This window comes from Typha latifolia, chromosome 15, assembly GCF_019914945.1.
Source record: "Typha latifolia isolate L0001 chromosome 15, TyphaL0001v2, whole genome shotgun sequence".
In the NCBI taxonomy this organism is placed as follows: Eukaryota; Viridiplantae; Streptophyta; class Magnoliopsida; order Poales; family Typhaceae; genus Typha; species Typha latifolia.
Genome location: NC_133100.1, coordinates 2,624,782 through 2,642,218, shown reverse-complemented (window position 1 = coordinate 2,642,218; position 17,437 = coordinate 2,624,782). Strand labels below are relative to the sequence as shown.

Genomic DNA, 17,437 nt, shown 5'->3' with positions numbered 1-17,437 from the left:
CTTTCTAGAAAATACAATTATGTTAATATCACCTTTTGTAAGGGCACTATTGTAATTTTATCTAGAGATATCAAATACTATAATTTTTTTTCCTTTCTAGAAAGTACTATTATGTTAATATCATCATAATATTAATCATAATGTAATTACTAATTACTAATTACTAATTACCATAGAGTCGGTTTTCCAATTTTATATTGTTTTTTATTATTATTTATCCTTGGAAATACCCCTTTTTGTCTTATTATTCCTCCATTTATCAAAATTAGCGGATTTATCCACGTGGATGCCGCATCTTCCACATCCGGCCCTCCACTTGCTCGAAAGCCATTTAACACCGAAGCCTTCGCAAGATTTATCTTCCCCGATAACTTTCCCTTTCTCTCTCTCTCCCTTTCTCTCTCACTCTTCCCCTTCCTATCTCCCATTTCCTCTCCTGCGCCGCTCTTGGATCTCTCTTGCTCGGTCCTTTAGATCTCTCTCGGTCTTGGTTTATGAGGTAAGAATTCGATCTCATCGACTCAATACCAAACCGATCTTTCTTCTTCTTCTTCTTCTTCTTTTTTTCTTTTCGCTTACCTAAGCCGATCTGGTGGGGATCGTGTTCTCCGATCTTTCTCTCTTTGCTTCTGTTTTGTTCGATCTTTTGATCTCTTGGTAACAGAGATGGGTTTTGGGCGTCTTGAGGGGGAGATCTGATGGTGTTCTTTGGCTGTCGTTGTTTCCTTTCTTCTGTGAAATTAAATTATTGAATGACCTGAAATCGTGGGGCTTTTGTCCAGGAGAACATGTAGATCTACTTCTGATAAAAAGTTGGTTTTAAGAATCTTTGCTTTTACGTTTCCTGATATTAGGGTTAGAGTAATATTCTTATAATTTCTCTTTATCTTGTGGATTTGGATTTTACTGGGATAATATGTTCTTCTCTTATGCGATCTTCTTTGCACTTCCGATAGTAGTTTAACCAAACTTTCTTCTTGTTCCCTCTTTGGCAGCTCGAAGGAGAAACCCACTCTCGGGTAAGATGTGCTGTTCCACTTTTAGTTCTATGCTTGGTGCTTCGATCAGTACTTATTTTTTTTCAGAAAAAATAACTTATAATTGTCAGGAAAGAGGAAAAGTTGTTGTGTATTGCTTGATTTAGAGTAATATTTTTTTTATTTTGCGTTATTGCTCGACATATGAATGATGCCTTAAAAAGGAGGGGTGAGACCTTACACTGTATTTTCCGTAGCTTTTGTGGACATGTATTTTTGCTAATCATAAGCTTTTTCAAGTTGTTGGATTGTTTCTATTCTTTTTATCTTCTTTTCTGTTTTGTCTGGAATGAGTATAACTAATTACCTGGCATTTTGTAAGTTAGCAGTAGCAACCTTGCCATTGAGTGGGCCTTTTTAGAGGATAGCTTGAGATTTACAAAATGAGGTTCTTCAGCTCCTGTAAGCATATCTTAGCATATCAGTTTTAGAAAAAATGAAGCTGAGGAAAGTTACTTTGGGTGGCCATCTTATTAACACACTCGTTCAACTGTAGTATCGTGAAGTGGTGATTGCGATTGCATGTTGGGGAGGAAGGTCTATACTTGATCATAGGTAGGGAACTTAGAAAGCTTTCATCCTCTCGTACAGGTTTGATGTGAAATCTCTTGTATATTTTCTTTAGGTGAGCTGATTTTCAGTTAAGTTCTTGCTAGGACTCTCATCAGTAGCCTAGACACCCAAGTGATACGGAACATAAACTTGATTGTGTACATACCTGAAATCTCTTGTATGTTTTCTTTAGGTGAGCTGATTTTTTTTTCTAGTCAGTTAAGTTCTTGCTAGGACTCTCATCAGTAGCCTAGACACCCAAGTGCTATGGAGCATAAACTTGATTGCGTACATATCTAGTGGACATTTCTCCCTTTTGTTTGAGTAGGCATGTGATTTCTCTTGGGCCTTGGCGTAGCTGTTACTGTGTTTTCCAAATACCTTTCCATGGTTCATCAAGAATTCACAAGAAAAGCACTTCAATTTGTTGATCCCTCTGAAAAATGGTATCTATACTATGTTCGATTCATACAATTACTTCATTTCCTTTATCCTGTTAGTTGTCCATTTTGTTTCTCTTATGCTATTGAGTGGTTATTATGCTACTATGCTCTATGATAAAGGACGTAATGAAAAGAAATTGATGGATGATTGATCTTGGTTGTAAGGATGCAGAAACTGACAGGAAGGAGATAAACTCAAAATCTGTCTAAAGGCTGATATCTTTGATCACATTTATGCTGTTTCTGATCAGATATTCCATCAATACATTAAGATGCAGTTATTCTTGGACATGTTAAAGATGCTTTAAAGAGTTGATGATGTAATCTAATGAACTTCTATTGTTTGATCTGTTCTTTAAAAGGCTGAATCATTTATAAATATTATTTAATTTGCTTGAACAGCTGCCCAGAAAAGTTCTTTGATTTCTACTGTCAAATATGAAACACACTTTTATAATCTGTCTCAATCAACTGAAGTTGCATTGTGTCAACTGGTTCATCAAATTCTTCTCTGGTTCTCCAATTCTCTCCATCCATATAGGATTTTTTTTTGTAGTGCACTTATTAAAATTAGTCCCACATGATTCTTCTACTTCCTGTAGAGTATTAATGAACCTTATCCGGATTTATTTTAGTAGTAGCAGTCTGCACAAAGCATTGTAAAAACCTATATTAAACACTACTGCAATCTATATCATCATTGTAAAATTCCTTTTTGAGACTAGTAAGTATAGATAAGTGCTCATCTACTAAGAGTGGACTTGGCCTACTGTAATTAGTTGTTTAAAAGAGGTCCAGATGTATGCTCTTTATCCCTTTTCAGGAAGGAATATTATGAGAACTCGATTTAGTTATCTAAGATTCTCTGGGGTAAAAAGTACATAAAGAGGACCCTAGTTTGCGGAAATATTTGTATGTATAGATTTTACGAATGGGAAGAAAATTTTCTTGGGCCAGGTGTGGCTGTCTATCCTTCTGCCTGTTCTCTTTTTCTCTGAATCTGATCCTCTCATCACATTTTCACTTCTCCCTTAGTCATTTTCTTGGTCTTCTGTTCATAGCAGGACCTTTTATTTTATTCTAAATCAGATACTCTCTCATCTGGAAGACACAATTGGTATGTTGAACCTTGTTTTGCAAACACAGAAGTTCATTCTGTTAGAGAACCATGCCGTTTGGGTTTTACAATTTTTTAGCCAAATTTAGGTTCTTGTGACATTTTGGCCTAAAACCTGTAGAAGGAGCAGGTGATACCTGTGGCTAGGATTAATTGTTCTTTTGAAATGATCATTCACTGTTAAATTGAATTTAAGGTTATTAATATTCATAGTATTGAAAACCTTCACATATGTTGTTGAATCCTTTGGCTGATCATTTCATGATTATATTGAGAAAGGCTTTTAGTTGTCCTGAATAATCTGATCTCCAAGAGTTGTATCCTTTTTGTGACATTAATATGTTGAAACTGTAATTCTATTTTTGCTAGAGAAGTTCTTGTAATGATGTCTTTCATCTATCTATAGCCATTATTGATATTTGCTTTTACTAACCTGCAGTGAAGTCTTATTCATCTTTATTTCCCTACAAATGCAGTGGTACGCGGATTAAGACCCGCAAACGAAATATAGCAGCTCCTTTGGACCCTGCAGCTTTTGCGGATGCAGTGCTCCAGATTTATCTGGATAATGCTGGTGATCTGGTAAGGTTTACCTGTCAGATTTAATTATTTCTGTTTATTCGTAAGGCAAATGAGTGGAGAAGGTTGGACATTTTTGGTCATACTTTTGAGAGTTAAGCAAGTTTCTATTTGATTTTATGTTTTCCAGAGTTATATTGTTGTTGGTAGGCTAGCGGGAAACTTTCTTTGGCAACTGTATTTTCCTTTCTTTCTAGATATGCCATTGATCATTCGAGTTTGTTCTTTCCCTTCATAGCTGTTCTTGTATGAAGTTTATAGTGAGTTTATGAACTTATTGATTAAGCTTTTTGTGGAAGTTAATTTATACTTATATGTCCAGTTCTTTTTTTGGTCTTGTACCTTTTCTTTTAACAAGGTGGCTATTATTGGCAGGAACTTGTTGCCAGAAGTATTGAATCTTCAGATCTTAACTTCTCACGCTACGGTGACACCTTTTTTGAGGTACTTATCCTCCATACTGTGATAATCTGTTTGTTTTCTTATTTACTCTGTTCCATTCTAGATGTATTTACCTCCAAACCCTTACTGGGCTTGTTGACATTTATATTTAGGAAGTATCTCTAGACACTTTCTACTTCTTGTCCTCTTCATTCATTAAAAACTATTTGTCAAATATTCGTTTGTTGAGACGGCAAACAACTCTTCTTTCTGGTACTTCATTTCTAATTTGGATTTCCTTTGTTGCAAAGTGCCAACCTTTATAATATTTGTTTAGAATTAAACATTGCATCCAGGAAAACCAAGCTACAAGTACCTTATCAGAGAGATATTTCTGTTGGTTGAATTGCATGTAATCTATGCATGAATAATTGATTTAGTAAGGTGCAATATGAAGCTGTAAGGCTTGTTCTCTATGTAAATTTTATTTCAACCAGTATGGCATATTGAAGTCTATCAAAGAAGAACATCTCTGAAATCTTTGCTTGTAACCACCAAAGTATCATTATGTTCCGAATTCAGTTTTATTGCAAAATGTAATCAGTCTGTTTTGCATGTCTATGCATCAAAACCGAAATTTAAGATCTGTTACCCATAACTGGAGAAAGATAAGAAAACAATGTCTAAAGACAACTAGGAACTTTGCACTGAAGTAAAGGAAAGAAGGGGAAGAAAGAAGTTGCATGAAGTAAATAGTTGAGGAAATTAGATTTCCGGTTGGTGGCAGAGAAGATGATGAGGCTGGATGAACAATGTAATTTATGTTGAAAAATTAATGGGAACTGACATTTAAAATCTTGAGGTTAGATAAGTTGCTTCAAAACTTTTATGTGAACTGCGGTGGTGTCTTCAGCAATGAAAATCTTGGTCAGACAGGTCGTCCAATCAAACCTATAATCAAGGATTAATGTGAAACTCAGGTGTAAATCTTAAGCTTAGAAACAGTCGCTTGTCAAAAATTTTATTGTAGTCTATAAAAGGAGTGCAACTATATCAGTATTCTATCCTTGTATAGATTTGTGATTATACTACTACCTTAAGTTTGTGTGTATAGATGTAATTTAATTGGTCACAAAGATATCTTATGTTATGGATAACTTGCATTCGGATGGACCTAAAGTTTTACCCAGCTGTAGAGAGAACCACAATTTTCTATGCATGGGGTCTGTGTTTTAGATGATTAATATGAGCTTTATATAAGTTTAGAAGCCAAGCTTGAATAAGAATTTTCATTCAGAAATAATGTATTAGTCAACATACCAATAAATTGAACCTCTTTTTTTTTACCTTGAATCATCTTCAAATAGAAAACTTTAACATTGTCTTCTATTTAATAGATATATTGAGTGCAAAGAAGATTTAGCTATCCATGAAGTTGTTGATGCATCAAATAGTAGAAAACCAAGGAAAGATGACACCAAGAAAGTGAAAAAAAAGGGTTTTGCTGATCCCAAAGATATATCAAAATAGTAGTCTTGCATATTCTTTATTCTAGAAATGAGTTTCAGTAGTATAATAGCAATTATTTAATTACTACAGGTTGTCTTCACTGGAGGCCGCACACAACCTGGCACAATAAAGCCTGATGAAGGAGAGAGGCACTCCTATTCTGTACTAGATTGTGAAGCACAACGTGAAACTATCTTGCCATCTGTTCTCTACATACAGAAAATCTTACGCAGGAGGCCGTTCTTGATAAAGAATCTTGAAAATGTTATGCGTAGATTTCTTCAGTCTTTGGAGCTTTTTGAGGAAAATGAGAGGAAGAAGCTTGCCATTTTTACAGCCCTTACATTTTCTCAGAAGTTATCAGGTCTTCCACCTGAGACTGTCTTCCAACCATTGTTCAAGGACAACCTTGTTGCCAAGGGGATAGTACTTTCATTCATAACTGATTTTTTCAAGGAATACTTGAAGGACAACAGTTTAGATGATCTTATATCACTTCTCAAGAGAGGTAAAATGGAGGATAATCTACTTGAATTTTTTCCAACGGCAAAGCGCTCCTCTGAAGCTTTCTCAGAGCATTTCACGTAAGTTCTTTTTCCAACTATTTTCCCCTTAACATTTTAAAGTTTATAAAAGTTTTATTGAGATCTCTATGTGACACATTTTTGAATAATAGTTTACACGTGTATCAAAAGATATCCTATATGGAAATGTAAGGGCATTTAAATAAGCTCCATATGTTAGTGCCGTATGATTATGTTTTTAGTACTCTCTTAGTTGAGTTAATGTCTTGAGTACACTCTTAGTTAGAATCTGAAGAATGCAACAAATCAAATATTTGCATGTTCCTTGAATCATTCCCTGTACATTGTAGATCTCTTTCCTTGCAGTGTAAAACTGAAATTAGTTTACTTATGTGGTATATATATTTATGTATATGCTTTTATTCAGCAAAGAAGGATTGACAGCTCTTGTTGAGTACAATGAGAAGAAAATGTTTGAGGTCAAATTGAAGGATATGAAATCATCAATGACAACCCTAATTGTAGAAGAGACTGATATATCTGAAGTCATAGAGACTGTGAAGCAGCAGGTTAAAGATGCCAAGTTTCCTGATATAGAGGTTGTTCGGATGCTGTGGGATGTGTTGATGGATGCTGTTCAGTGGTCTGGAAAGAACCAGCAGCAGAACTCTAATTCTGCACTTCGTCAGGTAATCATTGGGGTTCTTTACTGCTGTGAAATGTGTTAAAAGTGTGGTTTGGTGGAGAATACTTTTATCATTTAAAATATTTAGATTGAAAATATTCAATATGTACTTTTATCTTTTAAAAAATTTAGATATAAAAATATTTTTAATATGTACATTTATCATTTATGTGAATAACTTTTTTAAGTGTAACTTGGTGTTAAGCATGTCGAATCTTTTGCAAATTGCAACTACCAGCATTTGTGACATATGGGTACACTATCAGCTATTTAATTAGTGGAATGTCCTACTCAATCACTTTATTTTTGTCTTATCATGGTGAGATAATCAGTTTGTCACACTAATTACAGTTCTAGTTTTTTTTTAAAAAAAAATGGTTAATCTTGTACTTGGTTAGCATGGTAACTTATGGTATTCAACATATTGTAGCTCTTATTTATGCACACCAGAAATGTGTATTATTAGTTGATATTTGTGTTTCTTTTTGCACTTTTATAAGATCTAGGGAGATTAAATTCTAGAATATCATGAAACCCTTCATGAACTTAAAAATATGGCTTCTTGGAAAAAATAATCTTTACCTCAGATATTCAGTTCTATATTCTAAAACTTTGTGAACATTTTGTTAAGACTATCAAGATAATTTATTGAAGATCAGAAATTTCCAGTGCATCATTATTTTAACCTAACCATAGAATATCAAATGACATAAATAAGCATGCATTATCTAGGGTTTAAGTTAAAAGTCTTTTAAGATCAATAGAGTAGTAGTATATTTGGTGTTTTAGCCTTTTTTTCTCTTTTCAAAAAGAAAATGGAATATTCTATCTTATGCTATTTTGCTGCTAGTATTAGGTTAACTTTATTATTTTTTGGATCATTCAATAACCTGAAGGTTTGATATGGACATGATAAATGGTTAATCCTCTCTAGATACAGAGGTATTCTACCGAGTTTTAGCCAAAATACTAAGCGGCTTAGTCTAGGCTTCAAACTTTGTGTATTGTTGAGTTATTGCTTCGAGCTAACCATTATCAAGACATCGCTTCAAGTCGCGTTGTTGAGCTGCTTATTCAAGTCACTGTACCATTGAGCCGAGCTGAGCCATTGAATGAAGCCACCAAACCCCAAATAATTTTCTCTATAATAATTTTTAGGCTAACTTTAACTCATGATGTTTTTAGGGCAATAGAGGGAAAATGCAAGGGGTCAAATGGATCATGTTAAAAATGTAGGGTGTAAACAATAGTAAACCCAAAGGGAGGGTATAAAATCATTTTTTTTTTCTTTCAGATAAGATGTTTAGTTAGTACTTGCTCTCCTTTAGCTAGTACACTTTCTTTGTGTTCTATATGATTGCATATATAACCCTATGCCCAAGTTGGCTGATTGATGTCAAGTACATTGTAATTGGGAAGAAATTGATGAGATTGTTGATCTAGTTTTTAGACAGACATATATCCATACATGTAAAATATGTAATTTCTGAAATCAATTTGATTAAATCTGATTTATGTTAGAGTGTGCCTTTATTAGGCTAACTTATGAACTGTTCTTTCCCATGCATAGTTGAATGCAATGTTCCACTACTTCCAATGTAATTAAAAAGAATAGTGTTTTTGTTCTTTCTTGCACATAACCTCTTTAATACTTTTATCTCTCTCTTTCTTTTTTTAATCTTTTCCTTACATATACAGGTGAAAACATGGGCTAAACTTCTGAATGCTTTTTGTACAAATGGCAAACTAGAATTGGAACTCATGTACAAAGTTCAGATCCAGTGCTATGAAGATGCTAAATTGATGAAGCTGTTTCCTGAAATTGTGAGGTCTCTTTATGACCAAGATGTACTGGCTGAAGATACCATTCTTTTTTGGTTTCGGAAGGGTGCGAACCCAAAGGGGAGGTAAGTCATTTCCTTTGATAATTTGAGTATGCAGGCTTTGCAAAGTATAGAATGGTGTCTAGGTTTACACTTTCAATTGCCATCACTTGCATTTAAACTTAACTTTGCCTAGGAATTAATCTAATTGTTTTATATTTGCCTTAATAGAAAGAAATTAGGGTACTATATATATGTTTGTGGTCCGGATTTGTTGATAAGTAATTGACATAACAAGGTTTGCACTGAAGTCCAATATTAACTTCTCAATTATTGTATTGGTTATGAATGAGTAGAGCACAGATCTTTAAGATGATTCATGGTTTATGTCAATCATATCGTTTCGGCTGCTGAACGTAAGCTAGGGTTGAACATTTAATAATGAGAAAAGAAATTAAGTCTATGTTTTAAAATAAGTAGATAAATAATGAGCATATGAAGTGATATTTTACACAATCAATGCATCAAACTTGTGAAGATACTTAATTGATAGATGAGGAGGACCTAAATGGAGCATCTTCATTACCTTGCATCTATAGTTCAACAAGGTTTTTGAAGATATTACACATAAAGTCAGAACAGAATAATAAAATGAATCAGAATCTTGAGCAATTGGAAAGCAACATATTGAAAAGTTGAGGCTAGTGAGTGGAGTTACTAGAAAAAATGGAATAAGAAGTGCAGACAAGAGAAGTTAAGAGAGAGACCTATTAACCTAAAGTTGCATCAAAATTGAATTTGCTTGTCTTTAGAAAGAAGATAATGATGCTGGGGATGCATGAAAAGACATGATAATGCTTTTTGTGGAACTTAGGTGGGTGGACGAAAAGGGTCCCAAGTACCCAACCCCAAATAGTTGGGTCTTATTACTTTGGTCATGACGAATTCTTTATAGAGATCATGGTCACCCTACAAGTTGTATTGTCCTTTCCATGCTGATTTGTGGTGAGTTTAGTATGGGTGCGTCAAGTTTCGGTCACAATGGATTGGCTTTGGTTTGGGCTGATCCAAAAGAAGCCCCTATGCTAGAAAAAGCAACTATCTCAGCCTGTAACAGTGGTTTTTAGCCAGTACAAAATTCCCCCCTAGAATTTGCAAGAGCATCATGCATAGTTCATGTGAATCATAACCGACCATATATATATATATATATTATATTTTGGTCTTATCATGATGAGCCTGAGTGAGCTGGCTTTGGCTCAGGCTCGGCTCAAAATTAATTTCGAGCTTAAATTGACAGCTCAACCTTGGCTCACTCAGTTCGAGTAAATTTATTTTGACCGCGCTAGGTGGTTCTGCTACTTCCTGTACATCCATGCTATTTGAAGGAAAGAAGATATTTTTCATAGTAGATAAGAGGCAGGGCTAGATGAGATCGAAAGATCCCATGCTTCACCTTTAGTATGGAAGTTATCTAATTTTTTCCTTTTCTTTAGTTGATGACTCTTCTTCTGTGACATGAACATGTAGTTAAACTGAGTTGCATTATCTGAAAGTTTGGTATATATAGAGACACACACGTTGGAAGCACGACCAAGCTTTTGATGGGATAACTTTGTTGGTACTGAGTCATTCTGTCTACCATAGGTCCATAGTTTAGTACTGTACTGTTACAGTCTGTTAACTAATAGCTGTTGTCTCAGTCTAGTTACTGTTTTTTTCAAGGTTTCACTGGCCTTTCTAATGTTGCGATGATGAAACACAAACTGCAGGCAGACTTTCGTAAAAGCCCTGGAGCCATTTGTTAATTGGCTTGAGGAAGCTGAAGAGGAAGAGTGAAACCAACCAAAGTGCAAGAGATGGTGACTGATGTTCCAAGAATGAAACTGATTAGTAATATGTTTTTTCCTTACACGCCCGAGAGGGAAGCATTAAAGCCATTTGCCGGCCATCAGTCTCGGAATTCTTGCTTTATCAACTTGTGTGATAAGCTACTAAGTGGGCACCTATTTCTCTTTTGAAGATTAAATCAGTAATATTATCCCTATCTACTTCAGGATAAATGCATATTGATCTTTCCATGAACAAGTTATATATGTTCATCTTTCTACTCTATCCCCATGGGAGTTGCTTTTTTATTTCTCTTATTTTTGCATCAAAGTGGACATTTGAATCTTATATTAGTTTCCTCTGCTCGTGATTTATTTTTCCGCAGTATTACCACTTACGATAATAACAGCGGAAATGTGTTGAACCAGAAAACACGCGCTACTCATAGGCAGACACGTCAAAGATTATTTTTTTCGCAGATGGTTTTCAAAATTTACTGTCGGCTGACTGATTTGCTGTTATCAATCAATTATCTGGATTAAGCTTTGAAAGCAAGAAGGAAATAATATTTATCCCTCTCATGGAAATTGAAAAATAACTAGAAGGAATGGATTTCTACTTTCTAGTCAAAACGAGTTATTAAGTGTGCACATGCACTATATCCTAAAGTTGTTTATTTTAATGAAAATAAAACCTGTATTAAGATAAAATTAGCTTATAAAAAGCCTCACCAAGTTCGAAGGAAAGAAAAATTAAAGAACCCTGATTCTTCTCAAGTTCGCCACCTAATTTGCAGCTCTATTGGCTTCACATAGGGTAAATTTTATCGAAGGAGCTCTTAGGGGAGTAGTTGTTGAGCAAAATTTATTTTATAATTCATTTACCTAAATGGATCACCCCAAAATTCAAATACCCGGGTCTATTTTACTGTAGACCTAAAAACTTTAAACGTTTTACTAAAAATTCTGATAAGATTAGTATTTTCTTAAATAAAATATTAATTTTATTAGCATTTTGATTAGAGCTCTTTAAATAATGCTTCATATGGTTTAGCCTAGGAAGCTCCACTTAAAAAACACTTAAAGTATTTTAATAAAATACTTAATAATTAAGCGTTTTATTAGAACTACATTAAAATAGATCAATTTTTTATATTTAAGTTTGGGGGTGAAATATTTTGGTTATTAAGGTTTAAAATTAATCTAGTTCGGTCAAAATCTCTTTTTAGGACATCTTTCATGGTAGACGCCTCAACAGCAAAAACGTGAAGCAATACCTGCCAACAACCAGAGATGCCATCGAACCATGCCAATAACAACCATAATGCTTTTAATAAACCCACTTTGCCCCCTTTTACTTGTGGAATAAGAATAGACTTCTTCTAGAATAAGCCTCCTTATTCTGGTATAGTAACTACACATCATCTTACCTTATTCTAGTATATTATTTTAACATTCTCTCTCATTTTATTCTATACAACTTTTAAAAACTAATTTATTAATACCTGAAAATTATAATTTAACATATAATCCGCTACAGCTTGATTTCCCTCTCTCTCTCCTCTTTCTCTTCTCTAGAAAGGCAATCATGGCGTCCATCACCGAGCCAAACGACAAGCTCCCTCAACCTCTGCACAACTCTCCTCCAACGAAGCATTGAGACCACACTTCGTACGCCTCTCCTCCGACGAAGCACTGCGGCCACGCTTTGTGTAACGCCCTTGCCTGGCATGGGCACATGTACGCCCACACGCCCACATAGCACACGCGTGGGCGCGTGCCGTGTGGGCGCACACGATAAGTCGGGCGGGGCCCGTTAAGTATATATACACTCCTGTGCACATATAATCATGACATCATCAAATAATACCTACTAACATATCCATGCTCACATAATCCAACACCAAATAAATCATACTAATAACCAAGTAAACCTATTAACATATGAATATTCAAGTTTATAATAATATACACTAGACCACTACATAATCTAGTAAGACCACACAAGCCACGACAAACCATCAAGATACAACTAAACAACTGATACACGAGTACACTATAATCTGACATGTATTATACAAATCATCGTCTATACAATGAAGTACAAATATCAAATAATGGTACAACTCAATATTTGGTTAAACTATCTTCTGTACCATCTCACATCTATAGCTCACATCATCTTTGCTCTAAAATATCTCATCAGAATATCTCAAGTCGGTATCACGTATCATAATATCTATGAGGGTTAGAAAAAAATAGAGTCATGAGCAAAAGGCTCAGTGAATAGACCTTATCCTGAATCAATGATGCCAAATAGAGAGTAAATTATGTACTGTATAATATGAATCAAAAATAAACATGATGTTATGTATGGGCATGTATATATATATCATCAATGACATATATATAAATGGAATCAATTCTCATGAATGAGCATATTATATTCTCAACCATAAATATATCTCATGATGAAATTATAATATAACATCACCGAATATAACAACATATAATGTATAACAATTATGATCCAATAATACTAGTCACATCAATGATGATGCGTGATGCATGACAACCACTAGATAATCGTATACGTTAGAGCCAGATATAATCCACATATCTCTCACTATCACAATCATCTGTCTCAACTCTAAATATCATCCATCATGTTGGACTACGATACCTAACCCTAAACTCGATACACATCCTGCCATATGCTCAGAGCATACCATGTCATACGCTAAGAGTATCTTTGGAGATAAATCATACTATGCCATACGCTAAAGGGATCTCGAAGAAAATAATCATTACCCTGTCGTACGCTAAGGGTATATCAATAATAGTTGTACCTTGTCATACACTAAGAGTAAAACCATTAGCCATCACCATACTCTACCATACGCTAAGAGTATGTCCATTACCAGTCCGGACCAAATACCGTTCTAGCCATCACATCACATACACAAGTATTTTCATGATTTTCTAATACATGATAGATTATATGCATATATCCAATATTATAACAGATTATACAACTAAGGAATCTAGGTGGTAAAGAAGCTAAGAGAAAGATAATGCAATACAGACTCCAACTATGCATCTAACACATGCATACTCCCACTAGTCTATCACATGCACACTCATGATAGAGATCATTCTGACATAAAACTATAATAGTATAGTCATCTCCAATCATCTCTATATATATCACCAAGATACTCATATCCCATATCAGCCTAATCAAATGCATGATAAAATATGCTCAACTGAAATCATCTCTAGATAAAGTCATATAATCATGCTGGAGGCTAACATGCATGTACATAATATATCCTAATTTGAGAAAGTCGTCTAGGGGATAAGATTACTCACACTTGATCAGAAGATGCAAACCACGTATCCCTCACATTCGCCAATCAACCGAGTGACAGCTCATCGCTAGCAAGATCCACGGAGTCTCAAATAAGGGATTCGAGATCTGAAAATATTTAAGTAGCATGAAGTTAGCCGTTCATTTAATTAAAATTCGTTCATGTAACATATAATGATTTATTAGGTTTTAGAATTTCTAATTATCTTTATAACTAGCTAGACTTTTAATTATAAATAAAAATATAAATATAGATAAAAACCTAATTATAATTAAATTATATCTTGATTAATTAGGAATTATGTAGTCATTACTTTATAAAATAATAAATACATAAGCCTAGTATTTTATTTGTTACAAAATAATAATGTATAATAAATTATTAGAATTACTTAAAATGTATCTCATAAGAATATTAGTATATAAATTTGATAATTATAATTTACAAATCTATATATTAATCTAATAGAGATATAAATAAATAAATATAAGTATTACCTATATTGTTACCTAATTAATCATTAATTATACAAATTATAATTAATAATAATTACATAGAAGAATATATATTATTATTAAAATAATTAATGTCTAGATAATCTATTTGCATTAATTAAGAATAAAATACCTAAATAAATAACATAAATAAAATAAATAAATAAAATACTGCCACCAGTGCTAGGCTCGGCCCAGCACTGCCTACTACAATATTGGGCCGAGCCTAGTACTGTGTAGAAAGAGAAGGAGGAGAAGCCGAGGAAGAAGAAAAGGAAAGAAGAAAGAAGAAGAAGAAGAAGAAGAAGAAGAAGGAGAAGAAGAAGAAGAAGAAGAAGAAGAGAAGAAGGAAGGAGGGGGTTGCGAACCCGGGCTGGCGGGGAGGGCACCAACCGCTGGTGGCCATCCAGCGGCTCGGCTCCGGCGAGCTCGAGCCCAAGGGCAAGAAAGAGAGAGAGGGAAAGAGAGAGGCTTACCCCGGTGGCGGCAAGCCGGCGACTGCATGAGGGAAAAGAGAGAGAAAGTTTAAGGGAGAGAGAGAGAAAGTTTAAGGGGGAGAGAGAGAGAGAGAGAGAGAGGAGAGTAAGAGAGAGATTGAAAGAGAGAGAGGGGAGAGAAGAAAAAGAGAGAGAGAGAGAGGCAGTGGGGAGGGAGGCTGCGGTGCGTGGCGCCCTCCCCTCTTGCCACTACATGGCACGAGGCCGGCGACGTTGTGGCCGACCGCGTCGTGCCATGCAATAATTTTTTTATTTTTTATTTTTGAGATAGGTTGTTACACTTTGCACGCCTCTCCTCCGACAAAGCAATGCAACCATGCTTCACACACCACTCCTTCGACGAAACACTGCGACCACGCTTCGCACACACTCTCCTTGTAGGAGCACATCTCTTTTATCTCTCCGATTAACCAGCATTAAATAGATATGCATAGGAGGGTAAAAATGAAGTAGACTGCAGGGTTATAACTAAGAAGAGTGCGGGATTATAACCCTGCATACTAGCGCAGTGCGGATTTATAATCCCACATTACCACGTAGTGCGGGGTTCTTACCCTGCATACCCGAGTTAGAGTAATAACCCCGCATACCAGCATACTGTGAGGTTATGACCCTACAGCGCGAGAACAAGTCTGCATCTTTTCGCATGGAAATTTTTTGACACAATACGCTATTTACACAAATTATAATGTACAAATTAACTGCGTGGATGTAGCGCTTTGTCTTGCATTTCTCCATCGATGCACACCTAATTCGGTTGAGAAGACTTCAAAGTAGTGCCTTTCAACGTTTTTGTTGTAGATACAAAGAGAAGTTGTGCAAACTACAACTTAGAGCCACCGTCCTCCTCGACCGTGTCTCCTTATGGTGGGGCAACATCTCCGCCTCGCCAAGTAGCATCAATGAACACTCGAGTGCGGGCTTATAACCCCGCATAGTGTAGGGTAACAATCTGCATACCGAAGTGCGGGGTAATACCCTGCACACCGGAGTGCGAGGTTATAACCCCGTACTATAACCCTACACAATGCAAGGAAGTCCGCAGTAGAAAAGCCCCATATTATTCACTATTTAATATATAGTCAAGGATATTTTCATTATTGGGTTTAAAACATCACCAATTTCCAATACAATTTTATTATTTTAATATCAACTTTATATCACATAATTATTACACATACTAATATTGAGCTAAACATTACAATAGCTTATACTAGTATTAGCACTCTTCTTCTGGTTTTAAAAATTAAAATACTTATGCCTATTCTACTCTTATTCTACACGGGGGCTTAGGATTTAAATCTGTCATCTTCCGACCATTGTTAGCTCCAACGAGGTTAAATTTAAAGATCTTTCATGTATAGAATCTAATAAGCTATTTTTGATACATCTAAAATATTACCAATCAAAGTTCACAGATCATAAAGTATGACCAAAACACTGAGAGATGTACCTTTTTATAGTAATGATTATAACATTTTAAAACCCATTACATTCATTTAGTACCGGATTATCTTCTTTTTTTCTGAGCTGTCATCTTTCAATGAATTGTTACCCCTGAAAAGATCGAATTTGAAGATCAACGTGAGTGACAAAATTGTAGAAAGTTACGTAGGCTTTCTAATAAATTTAAAATAATACTGATCCAAATTTAAATGATAAAGATATGACTAAAACATCCAACATATGTATATTTTTTAAAATTTTTGAAGCAGATTCATATTTATAGAAAATCTATTTAAATCTTCCAATAAATTATTAGCTTTCCACAAGATCGAATTTGATTATTTCAGTAAAGATAAAGATAAAGTTGTAGAAAATTAAACAAATTTTCCAACATACCTAAAATAATACCAATCAGAAAATAGATAGGAGTGTAAACGAGCCGAGCTTGAGCGAGCCGGCTCAAGCTCAGGCTTAGCTCGAAATTACTTTCGAGCCTCATAATTTTGCTCAGGCTCGGCTCAGCTCAACTCGAGCCGAGCTCGAGCTGAGCCTAATCAAGCCCGAGCTGAGCCCGAGCAAAGCTCGAGCTTGATTAGAATATGAGGCAGTGGTGGCATGGACGGTGGCGCCATGGACGGCAGCTTGCCGAAGGAGTCGAAGACAGATGGAGGAGGCGACAACGAGGAGATGGTGAATGAAGGAGGAGGAAGCCGATGGAATGGACGAGGAGGAGGCGAACGGAGGAGGACAAAGAGGCCAACGGAGAGGAGGGCGTGGCACCGTGGTGGTGGCTTGCCAATGGAGGCCGACAGAGAGTGAGGAGATGGCGGCACGTGGGGTGAGGTTATGAGTGGTGATCAGGTGGATGAGGGTGAGGAAATTGAGGATGGGGAAGGTGACATGATGGGTGAGGGTGATGAATATTGAATAAGTTACGGGTGAGGATGGGTTAGTGAGGGACACGTGGCAATATTACTTTATGCCACGTGTCCTTAGTTATAGCTAGTCAGGCTATTGAGCCTATTGAGCCGAGCCTGAGCGAGCCAGCTCCAGCTCAGGCTCGACTCGATATTAATTTCGAGCTTATTACGACGGGTCGGGCTCGGCTCAGTTCTGACCGAGCTGCGCCGGACTCGAGCTTCACCCGAGC

The 17,437-nt window shown here is 35.6% G+C and overlaps 1 protein-coding gene across 1 annotated transcript; it reads left to right on the top strand.

Annotated features, from left to right (window-relative positions):
* Positions 1-288: 288 nt before the first annotated feature.
* On the top strand, positions 289-10,765 carry LOC140801590 (uncharacterized). The gene is made up of 8 exons (XM_073156766.1): positions 289-499; positions 996-1,019; positions 3,626-3,731; positions 4,104-4,172; positions 5,709-6,202; positions 6,570-6,831; positions 8,526-8,734; positions 10,423-10,765. Exons 1-8 carry the CDS (start codon positions 495-497, stop codon positions 10,487-10,489), a joined length of 1,236 nt encoding a protein of 411 aa, XP_073012867.1. The 5' UTR covers positions 289-494; the 3' UTR covers positions 10,490-10,765.
* Positions 10,766-17,437: the final 6,672 nt, after the last annotated feature.

What these genes read in the sequence shown, in the direction of transcription:
- LOC140801590 (XM_073156766.1), top strand. An exon ending in AAGGAGAAACCCACTCTCGG is followed by an intron (nt 1,020 to 3,625) that starts GTAAGATGTGCT and finishes CTACAAATGCAG; the next exon opens with TGGTACGCGGATTAAGACCC. An exon ending in GCTTTCTCAGAGCATTTCAC is followed by an intron (nt 6,203 to 6,569) that starts GTAAGTTCTTTT and finishes GCTTTTATTCAG; the next exon opens with CAAAGAAGGATTGACAGCTC.